The sequence below is a fragment of the Meles meles genome, chromosome 1 (assembly GCF_922984935.1).
Source record: "Meles meles chromosome 1, mMelMel3.1 paternal haplotype, whole genome shotgun sequence".
Lineage (NCBI taxonomy): Eukaryota > Metazoa > Chordata > Mammalia > Carnivora > Mustelidae > Meles > Meles meles.
Window position 1 is genome coordinate 166,105,810 of NC_060066.1, and position 21,842 is coordinate 166,127,651.

Here is a 21,842-nt window from a genome sequence, read left to right on the forward strand (position 1 = left end):
ATTGCTACAATGAACGTTCAGCTCGTCAGGCGGTGTGCAGCCTGGCCCCGGTCCAAGCTAGTCACCACGTGGCAGCTTCAGTGCAGTCACCTTCTAGAGCCCCTCGGGGCCTCCCCCTGCTCTCAGCACAGGGATCACCTCACTAACATGGCCTGGCTCCAGCTGGGGTCCATCTCACCAGGGCTGGCGACTGTGCACTTTCATATGCTCAGTTCACTGGACTCCCCGAGGCTCTACCATCACCCAGCACCCTTCCTTCTTTCTTTTTCACCACATTCCCAGTGGCGTCAGGTTCTCCTTCCGATGTCAGTTCCCTGACAACGTCTAATCCCCTTCTATGCTCCCTTAGCACCAAGCACCTCTAGTTCTTAGCTCTGACCAAAGCTGCGACTTCATTCTACTTGTGACATTATCTGAATGATGTCCGTCTGCCATGAAGACTGAAACAACACAAGAAGAGAGTTTGTCTGTTTACCTTCTGTAGCACCGTTCTAGGATCTAGCACAGAATGCAATAACAGGCAGACTGCAAGAATTTATAAGATAAAGTCGGCTTTAATTTTGAAGGACAAACAATCTGGGCCTTTTCTACCAGGGATTATTGAACACTGGTAAAATATCCTAAAAGGTGGAAAGACAATATACTTATTTAACCGAATCTGTTTCTAGAGGTTACCTCAGCACTGCTCATTTGATTTCACTTTGTGGATTATCTATATTTTTACTTCTCTCTCATATTCTCATATTGCTCCCTTTTTTTTCTTAAAGATTTTATTTATTTGACACAGAAAGAGATCACAAGTAGGCAGAGAGGCAGGCAGAGAGAGAGGGAAGCAGGCTCCCTGCTGAGCAGAGAGCCCAACGCGGGACTCAACCCCAGGACCCTGAGATCATGACCTGAACTGAAGGCAGAGGTTTAACCCACTGAGCCACCTAGGTGTCCCATTGCTCCTGTTTTTTAAGAGTATCTTTATTGAGATATAATTAACATACCACAAATGCCCCCCATCTCAAATATACAATACTATGGTTTTTGCAGAGTTGTACAAATCTAAGTTTAGAACCTTTTCATAACCTCAGAAAGAAACCCTGTACCCATTAGGGTCGCTCCATTCCCTGCCCACACCCCCAGCCAGAGGCAACCGCTGATCTATTGTCTGTCTCTGTCTGTATGCCTCCTCTTGACATTTCACACACACACCATGTGGCTGCAGCATCATGGATCAGAGCTTCATGATCTCCCACTGCTCATATTCCACTGCATAATGTACCACATTTCATTTATTCAGCTGGAAGACATTTAGGCTGTTTCTATTTTGGGGCTTTTATGAAAAATGCTGCTATGAACACTGGTGTACAAGTTTTTGTGCGGATAGGTTTTCTTTCATTCCTCTTGGGTGTACACCTAGGAGCAAAATTATGATATGATGATATAAATATGCTTCATATTGTGAAGAACTGCAAACGGTTTTCTCAACTGGCAATGCTATTTTATATTCTCACTAGCGATGTATGGGAGTTCCAATCACTCCACATCCTTGCCAGCACTTGCTATTATCTGTCTTTCTGAGTACGGTCCTCCTAGTAGGTGTAAAGTGTATTTCATTGTGTTTTTTGTTTTTTTTATTTAAGATTTCATTTATTTATTTGTCAGAGAGAGAGAGAGAGTGAGCGCACACAAGCAGGCAGAGTGGCAGGCAGAGGCGGAGATAGAAGCAGCCTCCTTGTTGAGCAGAGAGCCCGATGTGGGACTCAATCCCAGGACCCTGGGATCATGACCTGAGCCGAAGGTAGTGGCTTAACCCACTGAGCCACCCAGGCATCCCCTCATTGTGGTTTTGATACGTATTAGTTCCCTAATGGTTAATGAGGTTGAGCATCTTCTCACGTGCTTATTGGCCATTTGTATACCTTTAGAGAAATGCTTATTTAGGTCCTTATCTACTTTAAAAAAAAGATTTTATTTATTTATTTGAGAGAGAGGGCATAAGAGGGGAGAAGTCAGAGAGAGAAGCAGACTCCCCGCTCAGTGGAGAGCCTGATGCCAAACTCGATCCTAGGATTCCAGGATCATGACCTGAGCCAAAGACAGTCGCTTAACCAACTGAGCCACTCAGGCACCCCCTCACCCATTTTTTTAAACTGAGTTATTTGTCTTTTTATTATTTTGTTGTATGCTAGTTGCTTTAAAATGATTTTACTGGCTATTAATATCTAGGACAGCATGGAGATGGAGACAGACAGGAACAAAAGAAAAAGTAAGCTGGTTTTATTTCAAGGCAGAAAATCTTAATATCCAACAGGGTTAGAGATCCAAAGGTGGTAGCAAGAACAGAGGTTAGCTACTTAGAAGAAAACAGTACTATCTTCTCTTTTCCTTCCCTGGCTCCTTTCTTCCCACTAGCCACTGAACTTCTAAAGATGGCAAGCTGATGGGAACACTTGTCCTCAGACATCTCAAGCTATTTAAGAAGCTCTGAACAGTTCTGTTCATCACCGAATCTTCTGCAAACAGCAAGCCATACTCGATTAGTATTTGTTGCTCGAGCAAATAGACCACACAGTGGTATTTTTGATATTCCAGAAACACTGTCTATGTGAACCATACAAAGAGAAGAAGACAGGATTTCCGGGCAAAAATAACTGGGTTTGAGTCCAAGCCATCCCAACTACCTGCTGTGAGACCTTAGGAACATACTAGCCACCTCATAGCCTTAGTACCTTGTCAGTAAAGCAGTACCCATAATACATTTCCTTTAAGATTTATTTATTTGAGGAGGAGAGGGGCAGAGGAAGAGACTCTTCAAGCTGACTCCCCTCTGAGCGTGGAGCCCCTGGCACAGAGCTCGATCCCAGGACCCTGAGATCACGACTTGAGTGGAAACCAAGAGTCTGCATGCTCAACTGACTAAGTCACCCAGCCCCCTCCCTCTCACTGGGTGATTATTTAGTGCCTCAGTTTCCTCATCTCTTAAATGGGGATAATACTAGTACTAACCTCATAGGACTGTTACGTAAATGAGCTTAGAATAACGTTTAGCACATAGGCGTTCAATACATACTGCCTATTATGATCAGCATTTGGATTTTTCAGCCTGAACAATTCACTTCGGTTTTCTAAGTTACACCTAATGCTTCGCTCACAACAGCTAATCATTATGTGGCTAACACTAAACGTTTTAATTGGAATAACAGCATCATTGTTATTAATAATGACTCACCCTTGTACAGTGACTCTAGTGCACTCTGGCATGGCTCTGCATAGTACTGGATAGCTGGCCCTCCTCAGGTCTCACAACTGTGGTTTCTTTCTCCCATTTCACAGATGCCGAAACTGAGGCACAGAAAGGTTTCATGCCTAAGATTATATCGGTAGTCAATGGTAGAATCAGGATTTGAATCCAAGTAGTCTGGCTCCAATGTCTGTACTCTTGATAATTTAGTTATACTGCTTCAAAAGAGTACATTATATAAACGCAGATACTCTCAACATGATAAAAACACAGGTTGAGAGGCACCTGGGTGGCTCACTTGGTTAAGCGCCTAACTTCGGCTCAGGTCACAATCTCAGGGTCCTGGGATCGAGCCCCACGTCCGTCCGGCTCCCTGCTTGGTGGGGAGTCTACTTCTCCCTCTCCATCCATCTTTCCCCCCTTCCCACCCCATGCTTCCCCCACTCTCTTTCTCTCTGAAATAAGTAAATAAAATCTTTTTTAAAAATTAGGTTGATAACTATCATATGATCTCCCTGATATGAGGAAGTGGAGATGCAACATGGCAGAGTTAAGGGGGTAGGAGAAGAATAAATGAAACAAGATGGGATCGGGAGGGAGACAAACCATAAGTGACTCTTAATCTCACAAAACAAACTGAGGGTTGCTGGGGTGAGGGGGGTGGGTTTATGGACATTGGGGAGGGTATGTGCTATGGTGAGTGCTGTGAAGTGTGTAAACCTGGCGATTCACAGACCTGTACCCCTGGGGGTAAAAATACATTATATGTTTATAAAAAAATAAAAAATAAAAGATTAAAAAAAAAGTAGGTTGATAGCCAGAAGATTAAGATAATTACTTTAGGGATTCATGACCTTCTATGTCAAGATACTGAGGAGTCGAAGCCCCTTCAGGATGAGACCCAGCTCTTCCAATTTCCCATTTTGTGATCCTTGGCTAAGCAGATTAAGGTCTCATCTCTAAATCTGGGATAAATAATTCCTGCTCTACTTTTTACATAGGGTTATTTGGGGATAAAATTGAATAAGATCACAAAGTATCATTTTAGAAAAAAAATTTAGATATTAAAACATTAAGCTAATGAGATAATGACACTTTGTTTAACAAATCACAAAGCTCTGTGCAGACAGCTTTTTAAAAGTTCCTTTCAAAAGGCTTAAAAAATAGTTTTAACAGGCTCTCACCTAGACTTCTGAAATAGATTCCAGACACTTCCCTGCCTCCAGTCTCTCACAATTGAAATCTATGTTTCACAAACCATCATCTGATCAGTTGTCTAAAAACAAGTTATTCACCCTTTAAAAATATTTGAGAGAAACCCAATACCTACTGAAGTTATTATAAACCCCTCAGCTGTGAATCTTGGGACTACTGAGATGTGGACCAAAGCCAACCATGACTGAACAGTGGAAACAGTTCTGGAGTATGTTGACCCATGACTTAGTCTTAGCTCTGGAAACAGGTAGTCTCGAAGAACTTAATAGCTCTCTGAAGTAGTTTCTCCTAGGTAGCACCTTGTGTCTACCCATATCCATGTAGCTTCTGGGACATGGACTGAGCACTGACCACATGAAGACAAATAAGTTCATCGATAATTCACAGCATATAGTCCCTTCAGCTCTGTGAGTCCACTGTTCAAATTATATCGCTCATTGTTGTCCCACAAATGCCCAACACTCGTGTGCTACTCCAACATCTGCACTGACTCAGCTGGTAAACCTCCTCTCTATGCCAACCTCTCCAGTCAGTTGCCTTCTCATCTTTGGAGGTTTACCTTAAAGGCCACAATTCTAGGAAACCTTTCTTAATCCCTGACTGAGATGGTCTTCTTTCTACTTTTGAACACACGCATCATCATGTTGTTGTTTTTCTTCTCTCTCTCTCTACTGTACTTCTGCATGTATGATTTTCCAGATACAAATTCTGTTATCCTCAGTGGTTCTAGAGGATCAACTTCTGAAGAGCAAGGCTAGTGTTTCTCCTGCTCACTCCTGCAGGGGCCAGCATAGTGCCTGATGAGACAGACAGATGACCCCAGCAAGGAAGCAACTTTTAGAGGGTTAACGGCTTAGTGTTTCCAACTGTCTTGACATAAACAGAAGAGTCAAGACCCACACAGATCGCATGTTGTCCTCTGACAAGATGTACTGGCCAAAAATCCTAGGATGGAGTAGCAACCCTTGCACCAATCTTGTAATAGAAATAATCATGATAACTAGTGACAATTAACAGTTATTAATACTTTATAACAAGAGAACACATCAGGTTGTACCATATGAAATTCTTACCTACAAAAAAGGCAATTTCTTATGATCCAATCTAATATTTTGCTAATTTATTATCTATGCTCCTCCCCCAACTCATCCTGAAGAGTCCCCATGAAAGCAGGCATTTAAAAAATATATTTATTTATTTATTTATTGGGGGGATGGGGTATGGGTAGAGGGATGAGTGAGTCTCAGTGTGGAGCCTGATGTGGGGCTCTGTGTGGCTCAAGCTCACAACCCTGAGATCATGACCTGAGCCAAAATCAAAAGTGAGATGCTTAACCAACTGTGCCACTTCTGCGCCCCAAGAGCAGGCATTTTTCTACATTTTGTTCACTGTTATATATCTAGTGCCTGGAACATAATGGCATTCAGCAAGTATTTGTTGAATTAATGAATGAACTTGCTAAATACCAACTATTTGCCCTACACTTTACTACATGATTTATACCATATAGTCCATTTGTTTCCTCCTAACATCCTGATTACTCTTCTTCCTCAGGTGAGAAAACTGCGGGTTGGTGAGGTCAAGTAACTCACCCAAGACCACACTTTTGACTAATGCTTTATGGTAGGCCATTTGTATTTATCTATAAAAGTTGTTTAAATTTAGGCTATCTTTTTTTTTTTTTTTAAAGATTTTTATTTATTTACTTGACAGAGATCACAAGTAGGCAGAGAGGCAGGCAGAGAGAGGAAGGGAAGCAGGCTCCCTGCCGAGCAGAGAGCCCGACGTGGGGCTCGATCCCAGGACCCTGGGACCACGACCCGAGCCGAAGGCAGAGGCCTTAACCCACTGAGTTCCTCCCTCAAGTAGACCATGTATAGATTCTACTCGAAAACAGTAAGAATTGTAATACTAAAAAGAGAGGGAGGTGAGGAGGGGAGGGGAAGCAAAGAGAAAGAGAGACAGCAGTCAGTGAGTAAGGGAAGGCTTCCATCTTAGTGAAATGCAGTATAAAACAGTATCTATAAATTACCCGCAGCCCTTCAAATCCTGTGCTCGAGAGTGGGTCCCTTCTATTTTCCTGACATTTGGAGCCCCATCACGGGCATTGCTTTCTTGGGAACAGCAAGAGGGTATTGGATGGCGGTTGCCTATAGCCTACAAGTGAATCTCTTTGGATTACCGGACTCTTCTGGCAAGCAAGGAAGTGTTCTCGCCCTTTTTACCATTTCCTCTGTGGACTGCGTTGGAGGCCCCTCCTTACAAAACCCCGTTGTTTTACAAGAGTTTTCCCTAACCTATCTTGAAGATACAGCGCCCAAAACAACCATGTTAATAGTGTTTTTAAATGAAGGAGCTTGGAGTTCAAACTTTGTTGATGTTACTCACTCTCCTTCCAGGGCAAATATGCTGTTTATCTTTTAGAAAAGGAACAGTGTAACCTTGGAACATCTTGTTTAAGAACAATGGTTAAAATGTTAGTCCCAGTGTTCTTGATGCCAGGGTTCTTGTGTCCCATTTACAATTTGTCCAGGAGCAGCCCATTGTCATTTCCATTTTTGCTGAAATGTCCTTTCCCTTCAGCTTGAAGGAATCAGTTTCTATTCTAGGACACAGAATTTAAGACAGTTCCAATATACATTTTCTAAAAGTTGAAAGAAGATAAATGATTTCTCAAACTCCCTGAAGTAAAATGAACAACTCTGTGCTGCCATAAAATCAGGGTGACCCTCCCAAGTGATAATTCTTTGAGATTTGTAAGACATTTTGAAATAGAAGAAAGCCCGCATTTCTTTCTGGAACTTGCAGTCTAACCCTGTAAGTATAAGGCCGCAAAACAAAAAGACGGATTGTGAATGAAAGCATGGGAGGCAGACTGAACGGGGGTGAATTTCCGGGCCTACCATGTTCTAGTGAGTGGCCTCTGGCAAGTTAGTAAACATCATAAGCCCTCAGTTTCTTTGTGTTTAAAAGAAAGTTATCACTACCTGCACTGTAAGGATGAGGAAATTAATGTAGGACAGCACCCAATACACAGTAAAAGTTCAATAAATATGAAATAAAATATCAAGCATTAAAATATATAAGGAGAGAGGGTTCTCTAAAACTGACTCTCTTTGGGGCAGCTAGCTGGATCAATTGGAAAAACATGTGACTCTTGATCTCCGTGTTGTGAGTTCAAGCCCCATGATGGATGTAGAGATTACTAAAATAATAATAATGGGGGGGTTGGGAGAAGGGTAGAGGGGTTATGGACATTGGGGAGTGTATGTGCTATGGAGAGTGCTGTGAAGTGTGTAAACCTGGCGATTCACAGACCTGTACCCCTGGGGATAAAAATACATCATATGTTGGGGTGCCTGGGTGGCTCAGTGGGTTAAAGCCTCTGCCTTCAGCTCAGGTCGTGATCTCAGGGTCCTGGGATCGAGCCCTGCGTCGGGCTCTCTGCTCAGCGGGGAGCCTGCTTCCCTTTGTCTCTCTTTGCCTCCCTCGCGGCCTACTTGTGATCTCTGTCTGTCAAATGAATAAATAAAATATTTAAAAAAAAATACATTATATGTTTATAAAAAATAAGAACTAAATAAAAAATTTATAAAAAAATAAAATAATAATAATAATAATAATAAACAACTTAAAACAAACCAAACAAACCTGACTCTCTTCTAATGCTCGAGCCCCTTGGTGAGGTTAACATCTTTTACTAAGAATCAATGGAATAAATTTAACATCTTTTTCTGTGCCTTTATGGACTAATTGAGGATAGACCTATAGCCTTAAAGAAGCCATATTGAACAAGATTAAAAGAGAAATTGCTTCTTTTGTCCCAAACAGCACAATTCAGGCATGAAGAAAATAGCAGAATATGCTATTTGTTGGAATTCATGGGTCACTCCACAGGAAAAGCTTCTACTAGCTCTGAGATCAAGATTTCTAGAGAAGTAAATACAATGCAGGTTGATCCTTTCCATGGTAGTACAAAATATACATGATGCACCTTTAGAAAAGAACATTGGATGAAAAACACTGAGGATTCTCACCAGTCTGGAGCTTTCACTTTCAGGCAATTGTTTAGTACCAACTTCGAGACTGCCATCTTCCTCACTGCTAACAGGTTCCGTACCACTCTGATCCTACGGCACATTAAGAAGAAAATGATGAAGATGTTTTTCTTCACTCATACTGCCCAGAACTATATACTCAACCACAATAGCTTATTTTATTATTGTTTTATTATTTTATTATTGTTGTAGATACTGTTTCCTCTCTAGTGGTCATTCCTATTTTCCTCCTTTCCATTAGAAGGCCATCCCCACAACTTCTCCTCCTACCCACTCCCCCCAACCCAGATCTGTCCCTGCAGCTTATGGATATGCCTTAGAAAAAGCTGTTCCCTATTCTGTGTTCCAAGGTTGGGCCTGATTGTCTTATGGTTAATCCCACTCTTTTTGCCAATGACATTGTCAGGAATGGGTATGTGATCCAGTTCTGCTCAATGAGACACAAAGAGACTTCTAGAAAAGTTTTTTTTTTTTTTTTAAGATTTTTACTTTTTAAGTAATCTCTATACCTAGTGTGGGGCTTGAACTCACAATCCCTAGCTCAAGAGTTGCATGCTCCACAGACTGAGCCAGGCAGGTGCTCCAGTTCCTTCTTCGTCTTAAAAGAACCACAAGAAGTCCCCCCCACCTCCCACATTAACAAGAAAGCATGAAGCTCAAATTGCCATGTGGAGCAATCCCACAGTCCTGAGGAAACCAGCCTTGAGATGAGGCTGATACTGTGAATGAGAAAGTTGGAGATGGAAAAAGCGGACTCTGATGGCAAAAGTGAGCCATTGCATCAACCTAAGTACAGTCTTATTCTTAGCAGCCTTCACCTGAGAGCTCATAAGTTTACTTACTGTTTCAGCCAGTTGTACTTCTATTCCCTCTGGCCAACTTTCTGAGATGCCTGTTTATTTCCGTGAAGATTAAACTACTTGAGATAAGACACTGAATTTATCCTGTTTATCTCTGAAACGCAAGTACCTAACACTACCTCTGGTGCATGAAAAACAATGGACAAATCCTGGGTAAACCAACGCCAGGACAGTTGTTTCCTTGACAGTTATTTTCTGCAAAATTCTAAAAATATTTATTTAATATAAATAAGACATCTTATAAGAATAAGCCCCATTAAAATTCCAAAACAAGGGCTCCTGGGTGGCTCAGGTGGTTAAGTGGCAGACTCTTGATTTTGGCTCAGGTCATGATCTCGGGGTCCTGGGACTGAGCCCTGAGTCAGGTTTCATGCTCAATGGGGAGTCTGCTTGGGATCCTCTCCCTCTGTCCCTCCCCCAGCTTGTGTGTGTACACATGTTCTCTCTCTCTCTCTCAAACAAATGAATAAATTAAAATAAATAAATAAAATTCCAAAACACATTCAGTATCTCCTAATTGAACTGTAACATATTAAACGTTATACTTAATTCAGAAGTTTGTTTACTTTCTGAGGGCACATAAGGGAGAATAGGATGATACATAGAGTATTTACATTGTATTTATTTGGATTTTTATATTAAAACACCACCATTTTGGCATTACTATAGATATGGTGGGACTGTTTGGAGAGAAAATAGTTTTGATTTTGGGACATTCAACCACATCCTTATAATTTAAGTAGCGCAAACTGAAGCAAAGATATAGTATTCTTTTATCTATTGAATGGACAAGAGAATAGAAAGAGAACATTCAATATTGATAATGTTCAGAAAGAGAAATTTTTACATGCCATTGTAAGAATGTATATTTGAACAATCTTTCAGAAAAAAATTACAAGGGGCGCCTGTGGGGCTCAGTGGGTTAAGCCTCTGCCTTCGGCTCGGGTCATGATCTCAGGGTGGTGGGATTGAGCCCTGCATCAGGCTTTCTGCTCAGCAGGAAGCCTGCTTCTTCCTCTCTCTCTGCCTGACTCTCTGCCTACTTGTGATCTCTCTCTCTCTGTCAAATAAATAGATAAAATATTAAAAAAAAAGAAAAAATTACAAAATGTACATATATATAGATACGCATGCAGGAAAATACTTGTCAGCATATAGGACAAATTTTTTAAATTGCTTACTTCTGGGGAATAGTATTAAAGAATGGGGAACTGTTGCATTAGTTATTTCTATACTGTTCGATTACAGAAGAATTTGTATGTATTATTCCAAGTTTAAGAAATAAAGGAGAGCTATAAGAAATATCTAAAAGAAAAAAAAAAAAAATCTACCAAAGAAGGTAGCATAGGGGCACCTGGCTGGCTCAGTTGGAACAGCATGCAACTCTTGATCTCAGAGTCATGAGTTTGAGCTCCCCATTTGTTGTAAAGATTACTAAAAACAAACAACCCCCCCCAAAACCAACCAAAAACAAACAAATAAAAAAAAACCCAAAACCAAAAAAACCCAAAAAACTAAAGGAAAAAAAAAAAGCATGAATGTTAAATTGGTCAGATCCAGGTTCAAATCTCAACTTGCAAATTAAAACTATACGACTTTCAGGAAGGTTCTAAATCTGAGTAGTTATTTTTAAAGCACAGATAAAAGTACCAGATTAAAAATACTACCCATAGGTTGCCTTAAAGATTAATAAATTAACATGCAAAATGTCTATTAGTGCAACACCAGGTGAATTAATTTGCTTCCAGCTTTTTGTTGAGACAGGTCCTTTATGAATCCCTTGTTCCATGGAGTCTTCAGAACAACCTCATATGAGTATGTACCAAAGTCATTCCAATTCATTCATGAGACGAGGATACATTGTAAATGAACTTGCCTAGTCAGTGAGAGGCGAACCCAGGATTCAAAGCTAGGTAAGACTGACATCAAAGGTGCTATTCTGGCTAACATATGCTCTAGGCCCCAAGTAAATGATGCTCTTGTTTTTTTTTCTCTCTTTATTCCTTGTCAGTACTGAGTGTTGATAACTAATGTTATAGAAAACAGGATTCACAATCTTTAAAAAAAAAAAATCATTATCAGACCACTAATTTTTAAACCTTTTTAGCATTGGTTAACCAGAAAATTTCATTAGGTATAACATCCTCCTCTCAGTGAATTTTGGATAATCAAGAAGTCACCATATGAAATAAATATGCCCAAGTTAAGAAACTAAGCTTGAGAATATATTGATTTTCAGCATTTTAGACAATGGGTAAGTTCTAGAGACAGAAAATTTCAGAAGAAACAAATTACACTTTTATTTTTTAAAAAACATTTTATTTATTCGACAGAGAGAGAGAGAGAGCACAAGCAGAGGGAGTGGCTGGCAGAGGGAGAGGGAGAAGCAGACTCCCCAGTGAGCAGGGAGCCACACGTGGGGCTTGATCCAAGGACTCTGGGATCATGACCTGAGCAGAAGGCAGATGCTTAACCACCTGAGCCACCCAGGTGCCCCTCAATTACACTTTTATTTTTTTTTAAGATTTTATTTACTTATTTGAAAGAGATCACAAGTAGGCAGAGAGGCAGGTAGAGAGAGAGGGGGAGACAAGAGAGCCTGACGCAGGGCTTGATCCAGGATCCTGGGATCATGACCCTAGCCAAAGGCAGAGGCTTTAACCCACTGAACTACCCAGGCACCCCTCAATTACACTTTTAAAAACCAAGACTTGGGGCATCTGGGTGGCTTAGTGGGTTAAAGCCTCTGCCTTCGGCTCAGGTCATGATCCCAGGGTCCTGGGATTGAGCCCCACATCGGGCTCTCTGCTTGGCAGGGAGCCTGCGTCCTTCTCTCTCTCTGCCAGCCTCTCTGACTACTTGTGATTTCTGTCTGTCAAAAAAATAAATAAAATCTTTAAAAAACAAACAAACAAACAAACAAACAAACAAAACAAGACTTATTCTATGGGAAACCTTTAATGCCCCCAAATATTTCATGTGTCTGCTTCTTTAAGCTGTGGTGAGCCCCGAAGAAGCCCTGGGGCGGGGTGGGGGGGGGTGGCTGGTGGTGGCGGGGCTATGCTATCTCACCAAGGCTTTGAGACATTCAGTGTTTGTAAGTGCAACACACTGAATTATAGAATAAATACATAGGGGGCTCCTCTGATCCCAAATGAGAGGAGATTTTCACCAGGACGGTGGTCAGCTGATGTCATTCATCTAATTATGCACATGTCTTCTTGGGGAAAGCAAAGTGCTTTATAAAGAAGTCGAAGGAATCTTTTACATTTCTTGGCAATGTGAGTACAGAAGTGAGGTTTTCTTGGTCTTTAGAAAATGAATACTGAAGTCAGAGAGAAACCAGGTGTTTGATGCTTCAACTCTGAAAGTGTGAGAAAACATGGGCAAGATCGTTGAGATGGCAAATGGGCTGTAGATCATTTAAGATTTGGATAAAAACAAAAAAGAATACCCTTTATATCTATACCTACAAAATTATCACACAAAGCCGAATCTCAAATATCACTTACTCCACAAATCCTTTCCTTTTCCTTAGCTATAGACATCTCTTCTTCCTCTAACCCCACTTAACATTTTACCTGAACTTCCTGTGTCACTTTCCATCTCTTTTGTATCCTAATTATGTACGTTCCTGATGAGGCTGAAAGATCCCTGAATCCAACATCTGTGCCTCATTCATTTCCTTTGTCTGATTTCCTTTGTCTGATCCTTCTTTGTATTCATCCTAAGTCTCTCTCATTTCAAAGTCAGTGCTCTTTATAACTCTACCATGAACCCCTTCTAAAGCTTTCCCTCTGTTTTTAGTTACTGGGTTAGTCTGGGATGGTTCCATAGAGGACGGTTTGAAGTCAAAATCTAGATGGAGAGAAGTCAGGCAAAAAAGGAAGTTGGAATTGAGAGAGGTTAGCAATAAAGGCATGGGCTTTCCTAGGAGAGACTGGTTATAGAAGAGTTTTCATGCTTAAATGAGGCACAGAATGAAACAATGTGGGTTCTGTTTGAGAACAGAATGGCTCACATGTGTTAGGCAACGTTTAAAATACCCCGCTGACCAGGAGTTTAGAAATCAGGAATCAGTCAGGGATGGGAAGAGGAAAATAGGTCAGCAAGCATGACTTCCAGAGCACAATTATATCACGGTGGTTTGAAGACCATCTGGCTGATGGATGGTGGCCCAGTGACACCCAAGATGATTCAGCTAATTTGGGTAGCTGGGTGTTCCCTTCCTTTCTTGCTGATCCTCAAACCACCTGTCCAAAGCTGCCTGTGCTGCCAAGGCTGCTCAAGGGCTCGAGGACAATGACCTTTCCTCGTGAAGACCACAGATAGTAGCTTCTGTGGTGAATTATGTTATCAATATGAATAGAAAGAAAAAGCAAGACACCTAAATGTAGCCTAACACAGCCTTTACACCAAAATAAGTAAATAAATAAAATTAAAAGATGATAAAAAAGGTTGTTCGATCCTCAGAGAAGTCCCTTCCAAACCTTCAGGAAGTTCTAAATTCCCTCCCCTGGGTTCCTCAAAATCTACATATAGTGACGATAGATTTTATTTTATTTTATTTTTTTTTTAAAGATTTTATTTATTTGACAGAGAGAAATCACAAGAGAGGCAGGCAGAGAGAGAGGAAGGGAAGCAGGCTCTCCGCTGAGCAGAGAGCCCGATGCGGGACTCGATCCCAGGATCCCGAGATCATGACCTGAGCCGAAGGCAGCGGCTTAACCCACTGAGCCACCCAGGCGCCCAGATTTTATTTTTATATTACTTAATTTTTTAATACCCTCTACTTACTACATCTCAACTACACAGTGAGAACCATAAGAACAGGGATTTACGTTTTTATTTGAAAGCGGGTTATCAGGTGCCCCTGGGTGACTCAGTCAGTTAAGCATCGATTCTTGGTTTCGGCTCAGGTCATGATGTCAGGGTCCTGGGACTGAGCCTGGCATGGGTCTCTGTGCTCAATGGGGAGTCTGCTTGTCCCTCTCCCTCTGTTCCTCCCCCCACTTGCACTTGCTCTCTCTCAAAATAAAGAAATAAATCTTAAAAAATGAAGAAAGCAAGTTATCAATAAAAGCTAAATTAGTCAAGGATGATCCTGCAGACTGGAAAAGCCACACTTCTGATCAGTTAAATGCTCTACAATGTTGTTCCCTATCCTCTTTCCCCATTTAACACAATGAAACAGCATATTACTATATACAACTGTTTTCCTTTTAAGGTTTTCCTAAGCCAATTAAACAACAACAACAACAACAGCAACAAAACAGCAACTATACCTCCTTGATACAATGGAAGTTTTTTATAAATAAAAAACTTATGGGGTGCCTGGGTGGCTTAGTGGGTTAAAGCCTCTGCCTTTGGCTCAGGTCATGATCCCAGGGTCCTGGGATCGAGCCCAGCATTAGGCTCCCTGCTCAGCAGGGAGCCTGCTTCCCCTTCCTCTCTGCCTGCCTCTCTGCCTACTTGTGATCTCTGTCTGTCAAATTAAGAAAAAAAAATCTAAAACAAAACCAAAACACTTGTATTGGTTTTACCATCCCATTTCTCAAGCCCAATGCTCTCTTCCAAAAAAAACACAGGATGATTTATTCATCTCATTGCCAGTCTAAATTCACAAATATTTCTTTTTGCAGTCATGTTGACTGGATGTGACAAATCAAAATTTTTTTATTCTACCCCCATCATAAGCATATTTTCCTATGCTATTCAGAATTCTGGGAAGGCAGTGCACAATTAAAGGTAAAATGAGAATTATGCTAATAGCATTCCCTGGGTAATCAACCTGTCCATTCTTTGGGAGGCCTGCATCGTCTCACTTAGTATTCAAAAAAGAACAACTTCTGAGAAAAAGAAAAAATGAAGTTGCTTGCTTCTATAAAGATATTCTAAAAGATTCATCCTGCCTTGTCGAGGAAAGGAATAAGTACCTTGCAACCCAAGTATACTTGAGCCTTGAGCACCTCTTAAAAGACCAGAGCAATGGCTTTCTAATTGGGTTTCCCTCTCAGAGACATCCTTGATGTTGCTATTAGACGACCTACCTCAAGTAGAGCTCTGATCAGACCATTTCATTGTTCAAAATGCCTTCAACAACTCTAAGGGCTAAATACATGAAATTCAAACCTTCTGAGATTAAATTCAAGTCTCTCATTTGACCTCAATTGATGTTTCAAACCTCATCTTGTATTACTATACCCTTAGATTCTTCTCCCCATTCCACATCAGTTTTTCTTATTTCCATGTTTTTGTTTGTGCTATTCCCACATTCTTATCTAATCATACTCCTATTTTAAAATCCAATCGACCCAACAGAAATAGCTGTTCTCTTACCCGGAAATACTATTATCTTCTCTAAACTCCTCCTAAAGCTTTATCTCTTGGGACATCTTATTTTAGTAATATGCGTATCTTATTTTCTTTATAAGACTAGGAGTTCTTTGAGGTAAGAGACTATGTACATGATCGACAAAGTCGATATCTGATAAATAGCATAATAAATTAAATCAGTAAGAAGTATTCAACATTGAAATGAAGCATCAGGGCTATAGTAGAAAAGCTTAAATATAGTTCACCCCATTCACTGGTTCAACAAATATTAAGCAAGTGCTATAGGTCAGACCCTGGGAACGCAATGGTCAAGAAGACAGTAAGCCCAGCAAGAAGGCTACAATTTAGTGTGGTGCATGTAGTCGTAGAGTCTTTTTTTTTTTTTTAATTTAAATGAAGTCTTTTATTCTTGGTCAAATATTTATTATTTTTTAATTAACATATAATGCATTATTTATTTCAGGGGTATAGGTCTGTGATTCATCAGTCTTATATAATACCCAGTGCTCATTACAACACATACCCAATGTCCATCCCCCTGCCACCCCATCCCCCCACCCCTCTCCCATCCAGCAACCCTCAGTTTGTTTCCTATGATTAAGAGTCTCTCGTGCTCGCTTCGGCAGCACATATACTAAAGAGTCTCTCATAGTTTGTCTCCCTCTCTGGTTTTGTCTTTTTTCACTTTTTTCCCTCTCTTCCCATATGACCCTCTGCCTTGTTTCTTATATTCCACATCAGTGAGATCATATGATAATTGTCTTTCTCTATAGTCATACATTTTTAAAACATTCAGATAGTGAGAGAACTATAAGCAACATAGTCCTAGTTGAGAAACTCCTTTAGAAATGGGTCCCTCTTTTCTATAAGGCCCAGGTGGCATCACACAAAGGTCAATTTTTATTTTTTAAATGAACTATGAACATTATTTAACTATAAAAGAGAGTTAAGATTACTTAAGGGAATGACGTGGGATGAAGTTGGTCATAATAATATCTCACATTTAGTGTATTTTATTATATTTTAAGTGCTAGGCATTATTTTATTGTTTTTAAAAGATTTTATTTATTGGGGTACCTGTGTGGCTCAGTGTGTTAAAGCCTCCACCTTCGGCTCAGGTCATGATCTCAGGGTCCTGGGATCAAGCCCCATGTCCGGCTCTCTGCTCAGCGGGGAGCCTGCTTCCTCCTCTCTCTCTGCCTGCCTCTCTGCCTACTTGTGATCTCTGTCTGTCAAATAAATAAATAAAATCTTTTAAAAATTTTATTTATGGGGCGCCTGGGTGGCTCAGTGGGTTAAAGCCTCTGCCTTCAGCTCGGGTCATGATCCCAGGGTCCTGGGATCGAGCCCCACATCGGGCTCTCTGCTTGGCTGGGAGCCTGCTTCCTCCTCTCTCTCTCTCTGCCTGCCTCTCTGCCTACTTGTAATCTCTATCTGTCAAATAAATAAATCTTTAAAAAAAAAAAAAAAAGAAAGTTTAAAAAATTTTATTTATTTATTTATTTGGGAGAGAGAGAGAAAGGGAGCAGGAGCAGGGTGGGAAGGGCAAAGGGAGAGGGAGAATCAGATCCCCTGCTGAGCAGGAAGCCAGATGAGGGGCTATGGGATCATGACCTGAGCCAAAGGTAGAGGCTTAACTGACTGGGGCACTCAGGTGCCCCTATTTTATTCATTTTGAATTATAGAAAAGTTGGAGGGGTCTTCCAAAAACAATTCTTCAAGGAATTATTGGTTGTGAATTAATAAAGAGGAAGTGGAAAGGCAACCCAGGTGTTAGAAACAACAGGAAGAAAGACATAAGTATTGGTGAGACCAAGATGTGTGTGCGTCTGTTGCAGGTGGGGGGGTGTGGGGTGGAGGAAGGAATCAACAGATACATGGAGAGTGTCTAGTGCTTTATCATGCATTAATGAGAAAAGATAGCTGATCAGTACAGGTTGGGGAGGTAAATACAAAGCCTTAATTCTAACCTTGAAACACAGATCTGCTAGGCAAGAGGTATAAAAGATTTTAGAGCAAGAGCACACATATAGTAATACAGTAAGAAAATCAATCCTGTGTTGCATGCAACTGTTGAAAATGGAAGATGCTGGAGGCCAGGAGTTTTGCTAGAGGGCTTCAATAATATAAGTATAAATGCTAAGCATTTTATAAACTTGATTCAATTCTTCCACAAATCCATAGAAGTAATTATTATTATCAATCCTCCCTTTCAATGTGAGGAAATGCAAGCTTGTAGACCTTAACTGGCTTAAGTTCACTCTGCCAGTAAATGGCAGAACAAAGATTTGGACTCAGATCTGCTCAACTTCCAAGCTTGTGTTCTTTATCACTGTACCGTACAGCTGCCCAGTACTACAATACCAAGAATATAGCAACAGGAATGCTAATAATCCCTTATATATGTATATAGCTACACGGATTCTAAATTCCTTTCACCTACATTTAGTGCTTGATCCTCATGACTGCCTGCTAACACAGGCAGGGGAGGTTATGAACGTGGCTTTAAAGAAAAAGCAACATGGAGCGCCTGGGTGGCTCAGCGGGTTAAGCCTCTGCCTTGGGCTCAAGTCAGTATCTCAGGATCCTAGGATGGAGATCCACATCAGGCTCTCTGCTCGGCAGGGAGCCTTCTTCCCCCTCTCTCTGCCTGCTTCTCTGCCTACTTGTTAACTCTCTCTCTGTCAAATAAATAAATAAAAATCTTTAAAAAAAAGAAAAAGCAACGCTTTGAGAGGGTAACTACCTTAACAAGGTCAGATGCCCAACAGGTAAGTGGCAGAGCTAAAACAAGAACCCACACCTTCAGACTTCTTATTCAGTGTTCTGCCGCCACTCTTGTTCGCTCTGCTGGCCCACAACTGCATGACGTGAATTTGTTCTCTGCCATATCCCCGGTATCCAAAACACTACCTGACACACAGTCAGGGCTCAATAAATATTTGCTCAATAAGGAAATGAATATGACATCCCATTCATATATAATATGGTTATTCAATGTGCTTGAACCATTATCAGGCCCAACTTAATAATGCTATGGTTGTATTTCATCTATTTGGTTATGATTTAAATGGGCTAGTGCTTTCAGCAATATGTCAGATATGAGTTATGCTTAAGTACTTACTAGAAACGGCTGAGGAGGGAAAAGGCCTTGTGAGAGCGTCACAGGCGAGTGTGAAGGGATAAGGAAGTAGATGTGAACCCAGAGCATACCTACAGACTTCACATAGCACCCCGAGGAGGGGTATCACTCATCATTTGGTGGCAGTTGCTGGAGGCCGATAGTTCAGAGAAAAACTAAAAAACCCTCTTTATAATATAATTCAATTCATATATTCAATTATAATATATTTATTTTTTACTGGTGACTGAATGCTTAGAACCCATTTCTGTGGTTAGCACAATTAAAAACATGAAAAAAAACCCCAAATATTAAAACAGTAGCTAATATTGTATAATATACTAAAAAAATTGAGTTAAATATACTGAAATACTTGAAGAAATTAACAGTTTACAGTTATTAAATGTACTTTCCGCTGTGAGCTGTACTAAATGTTTTATATATATTACTTCCTTTGCTCTTTACAAGTCTATGATTGTTGGGTGATCCCTAGGTGCAGATGAAGAAGCTGATCCTAGTAACACACTCACCTCTGGGCATGTGGGCATACCACTTAGCCTCTCTAGACCCCAGTCTCTTCTTCTGCAATGTGGGAATAATAATGATACTGTCTTTCAAAGGCCTGGATGTAAGTGGGGTAGGAGACCACATTTGAAGGCCTCTAAGACAGTGTTCGACATAGTAGACACAAGATTCAATCATCCCCTTAAAATTCAGTTCCAAGGGGATATTTTGATGGGTACATTCATAACTAACAATACAACAGAAAAAATTTATTCTAAAACAATTCCTCTTATTCTCCCCCACACCCTCCAAGGATTTATAGGACATTCTGTAAACACAAAAAGATGAAGAATTAAGTACTAGTGTTTACTGAGTAAATACCATGTGTCAGGCACAAAGATACATGTCTTATTTAATCTTATCAACCCTATGGGGCGAAACTATTGTTACCCTTCTACAGATAAGTAAAGGGATGATAGAAGAGGTAACGTATTGTCCAAGGCCCAGTGTCTAGAATATAGTTATGCTAGGATTTGAGCAGAAACAGTATCCTTCTGGGGCCCCTCCTTTCTACCGCCCTAACTGCCTACCCTAGGTCTCAACTAGAATGAATATCCCAGAGCTGGCAAGCTTTGGCTAAATGGCTATTGGTGGTGAGTCAATACCTATCACCACAGTCTTTTCAGGTAGGGAGTGGTCAATCTAAATGAAAATTGTGAACTTGAATAGCTTATGACTCAGTAATTGTACTTTGGGGGAAATCTTTGCTATAGAAATAAAAGCATTATTTGGTAACAATTCTCTCACACACACTCATCATCTTTATTTTGGTATTCTTTTACTGGCAAGACATCAGAACATCATCTTAAATATTTGTCAACTGGAAAAAAAAGGATAATCAGAGTATATTAAAATATGGCCACTACATTAAGCAAAAAACCCCAAGTTTTTTAAAAAAATGAGTAGAATCTATTCTAGAAGGATGTATAACACGCATCTCAAATTTAACCCATCTAATATAGACCTCTTAATTTCTGCTTCCCTGCTGAAGAACAGCTATTCTCCAACAGACTGTAATAAATGGCACCGCTATCCATCTAATTGCTCAAGCCAAAAATCTAGATTTATTCATGCTCTATTTCTTCTCAGTTCCCATATTTAATCAATCAAGTCTGAATCAACACCCAGAACACCAAGAATCCACTCACTTTTCTTTGCCTCCAACACCAAACCGCAATCTTCATGTACCTACAAACAGGTCTCATGTGGGTCTCCACCTCTTAGCGTATTTCTTGTACCTTCCTGCAGTCCATTCTCTACCTAGTAGACTGTACACTGAATCACCTCATTCCCCTTTACTGGTTTCCTTGCACACACGGGCTAAAACCCAAACTTCTCACTCTGACTCAAAGCTCCCGCCCCATTACCACCCTCCAGGCTCCAAGTATGCCTCTGGCTGTATCCGTCCAATGCCCCAGCACATCCTCCCTTGGGAGTTATTTCTGTCCTCCCTGCAAAGAAAGCTCTTCCCCTTTATTTCTGTGTCTGGCTCCTTCTTACCATTTTCATCTTATTTACAGTTCACCTTGTCCAAGAGTGCTTCCTTAACACCAGATGAAGTGGTCACAAGCTACCTTCCCTATTTTAATTCCCTGCAAGGCACTGACCACTACTGATAATTCTCTTGGTGTATTTATTCACTAATTTCCTCATTAGAATGTAGGCTGAACCACAGCAAGGAGCCTTCTTTTTTATTCATCCCCGTGTCTCTCATCCCAAAGACTGCCTTATGCATAACACGCACTCCCTGCATGCTTGTTGAATGGAAAGGATGTATTATAAAATTGAGTTTTTACTAAGAGATATTATTATCATGTATAGCTGTTTATTCTTGTGGTAGAAGAAAAGGAAGTATGGAAGTATGGAAGAAGTATGGAAAAATACTAAAGAGTAAAGAGTATACTTCCACAGGGAGGGGGGAAAGGAAAATTAATTTTTTTCCCTAATAACTCTGCATGGCTTGATTATTTACAATAAGTATGTATTTCTTTTTGGAATTAAAAATACTTCAATAAATAAAAATGTGAAGAGAGTGTAATATTCCCTCAGCTGAGGAGACACTTGATTATATAGCTAGGTTACACTGTTGGTGGGAATGTATGTCTGTCTAATTCTAGAAGCTGATCAATGTGATCGCAGTCTTGTACTAGTAATTTCTCCATTAATAAAGTAATTATTTAAAGATATTTGTGATCATAGATAATAGGTATTAAAGTGTTTTGGGGGCGCCCAGGTGGCTCAGTGGGTTAAGCTGCTGTCTTCGGTTTAGGTCATGATCTCAGGGTCCTGGGATTGAGTCCCGCATTGGGCTTTCCGCTCAGCAGGGAGCCTGCTTCCCTCTCTCTCTGCCTGCCTCTCTGCTTACTTGTGATCTCTGTCTGTCAAATAAATAAGTAAAAAATCTTAAAAAAGAAGTGTTTTGAAACTATAAAGAAAGAGGTAATGATGGTTACCAG

At 40.5% G+C, this 21,842-nt stretch overlaps 1 protein-coding gene across 6 annotated transcripts in view; it reads right to left on the reverse strand.

Moving 5' to 3' along the window:
- The window catches only part of PATJ (PATJ crumbs cell polarity complex component), a 366,180-nt gene that overhangs the window by 81,435 nt on the left and 262,903 nt on the right, over positions 1–21,842 (reverse strand). For 5 of the 6 annotated variants that reach the window (XM_045999612.1, XM_045999585.1, XM_045999595.1 and 2 more), the window contains one exon: positions 8,485–8,577. The exons of the other annotated variant lie outside the window; for it this stretch is intronic. In XM_045999612.1, coding sequence (XP_045855568.1) covers positions 8,485–8,577 — 93 coding nt within the window. The remainder of the gene's footprint in view (positions 1–8,484; positions 8,578–21,842) is intronic. 6 annotated transcript variants of the gene reach the window in all.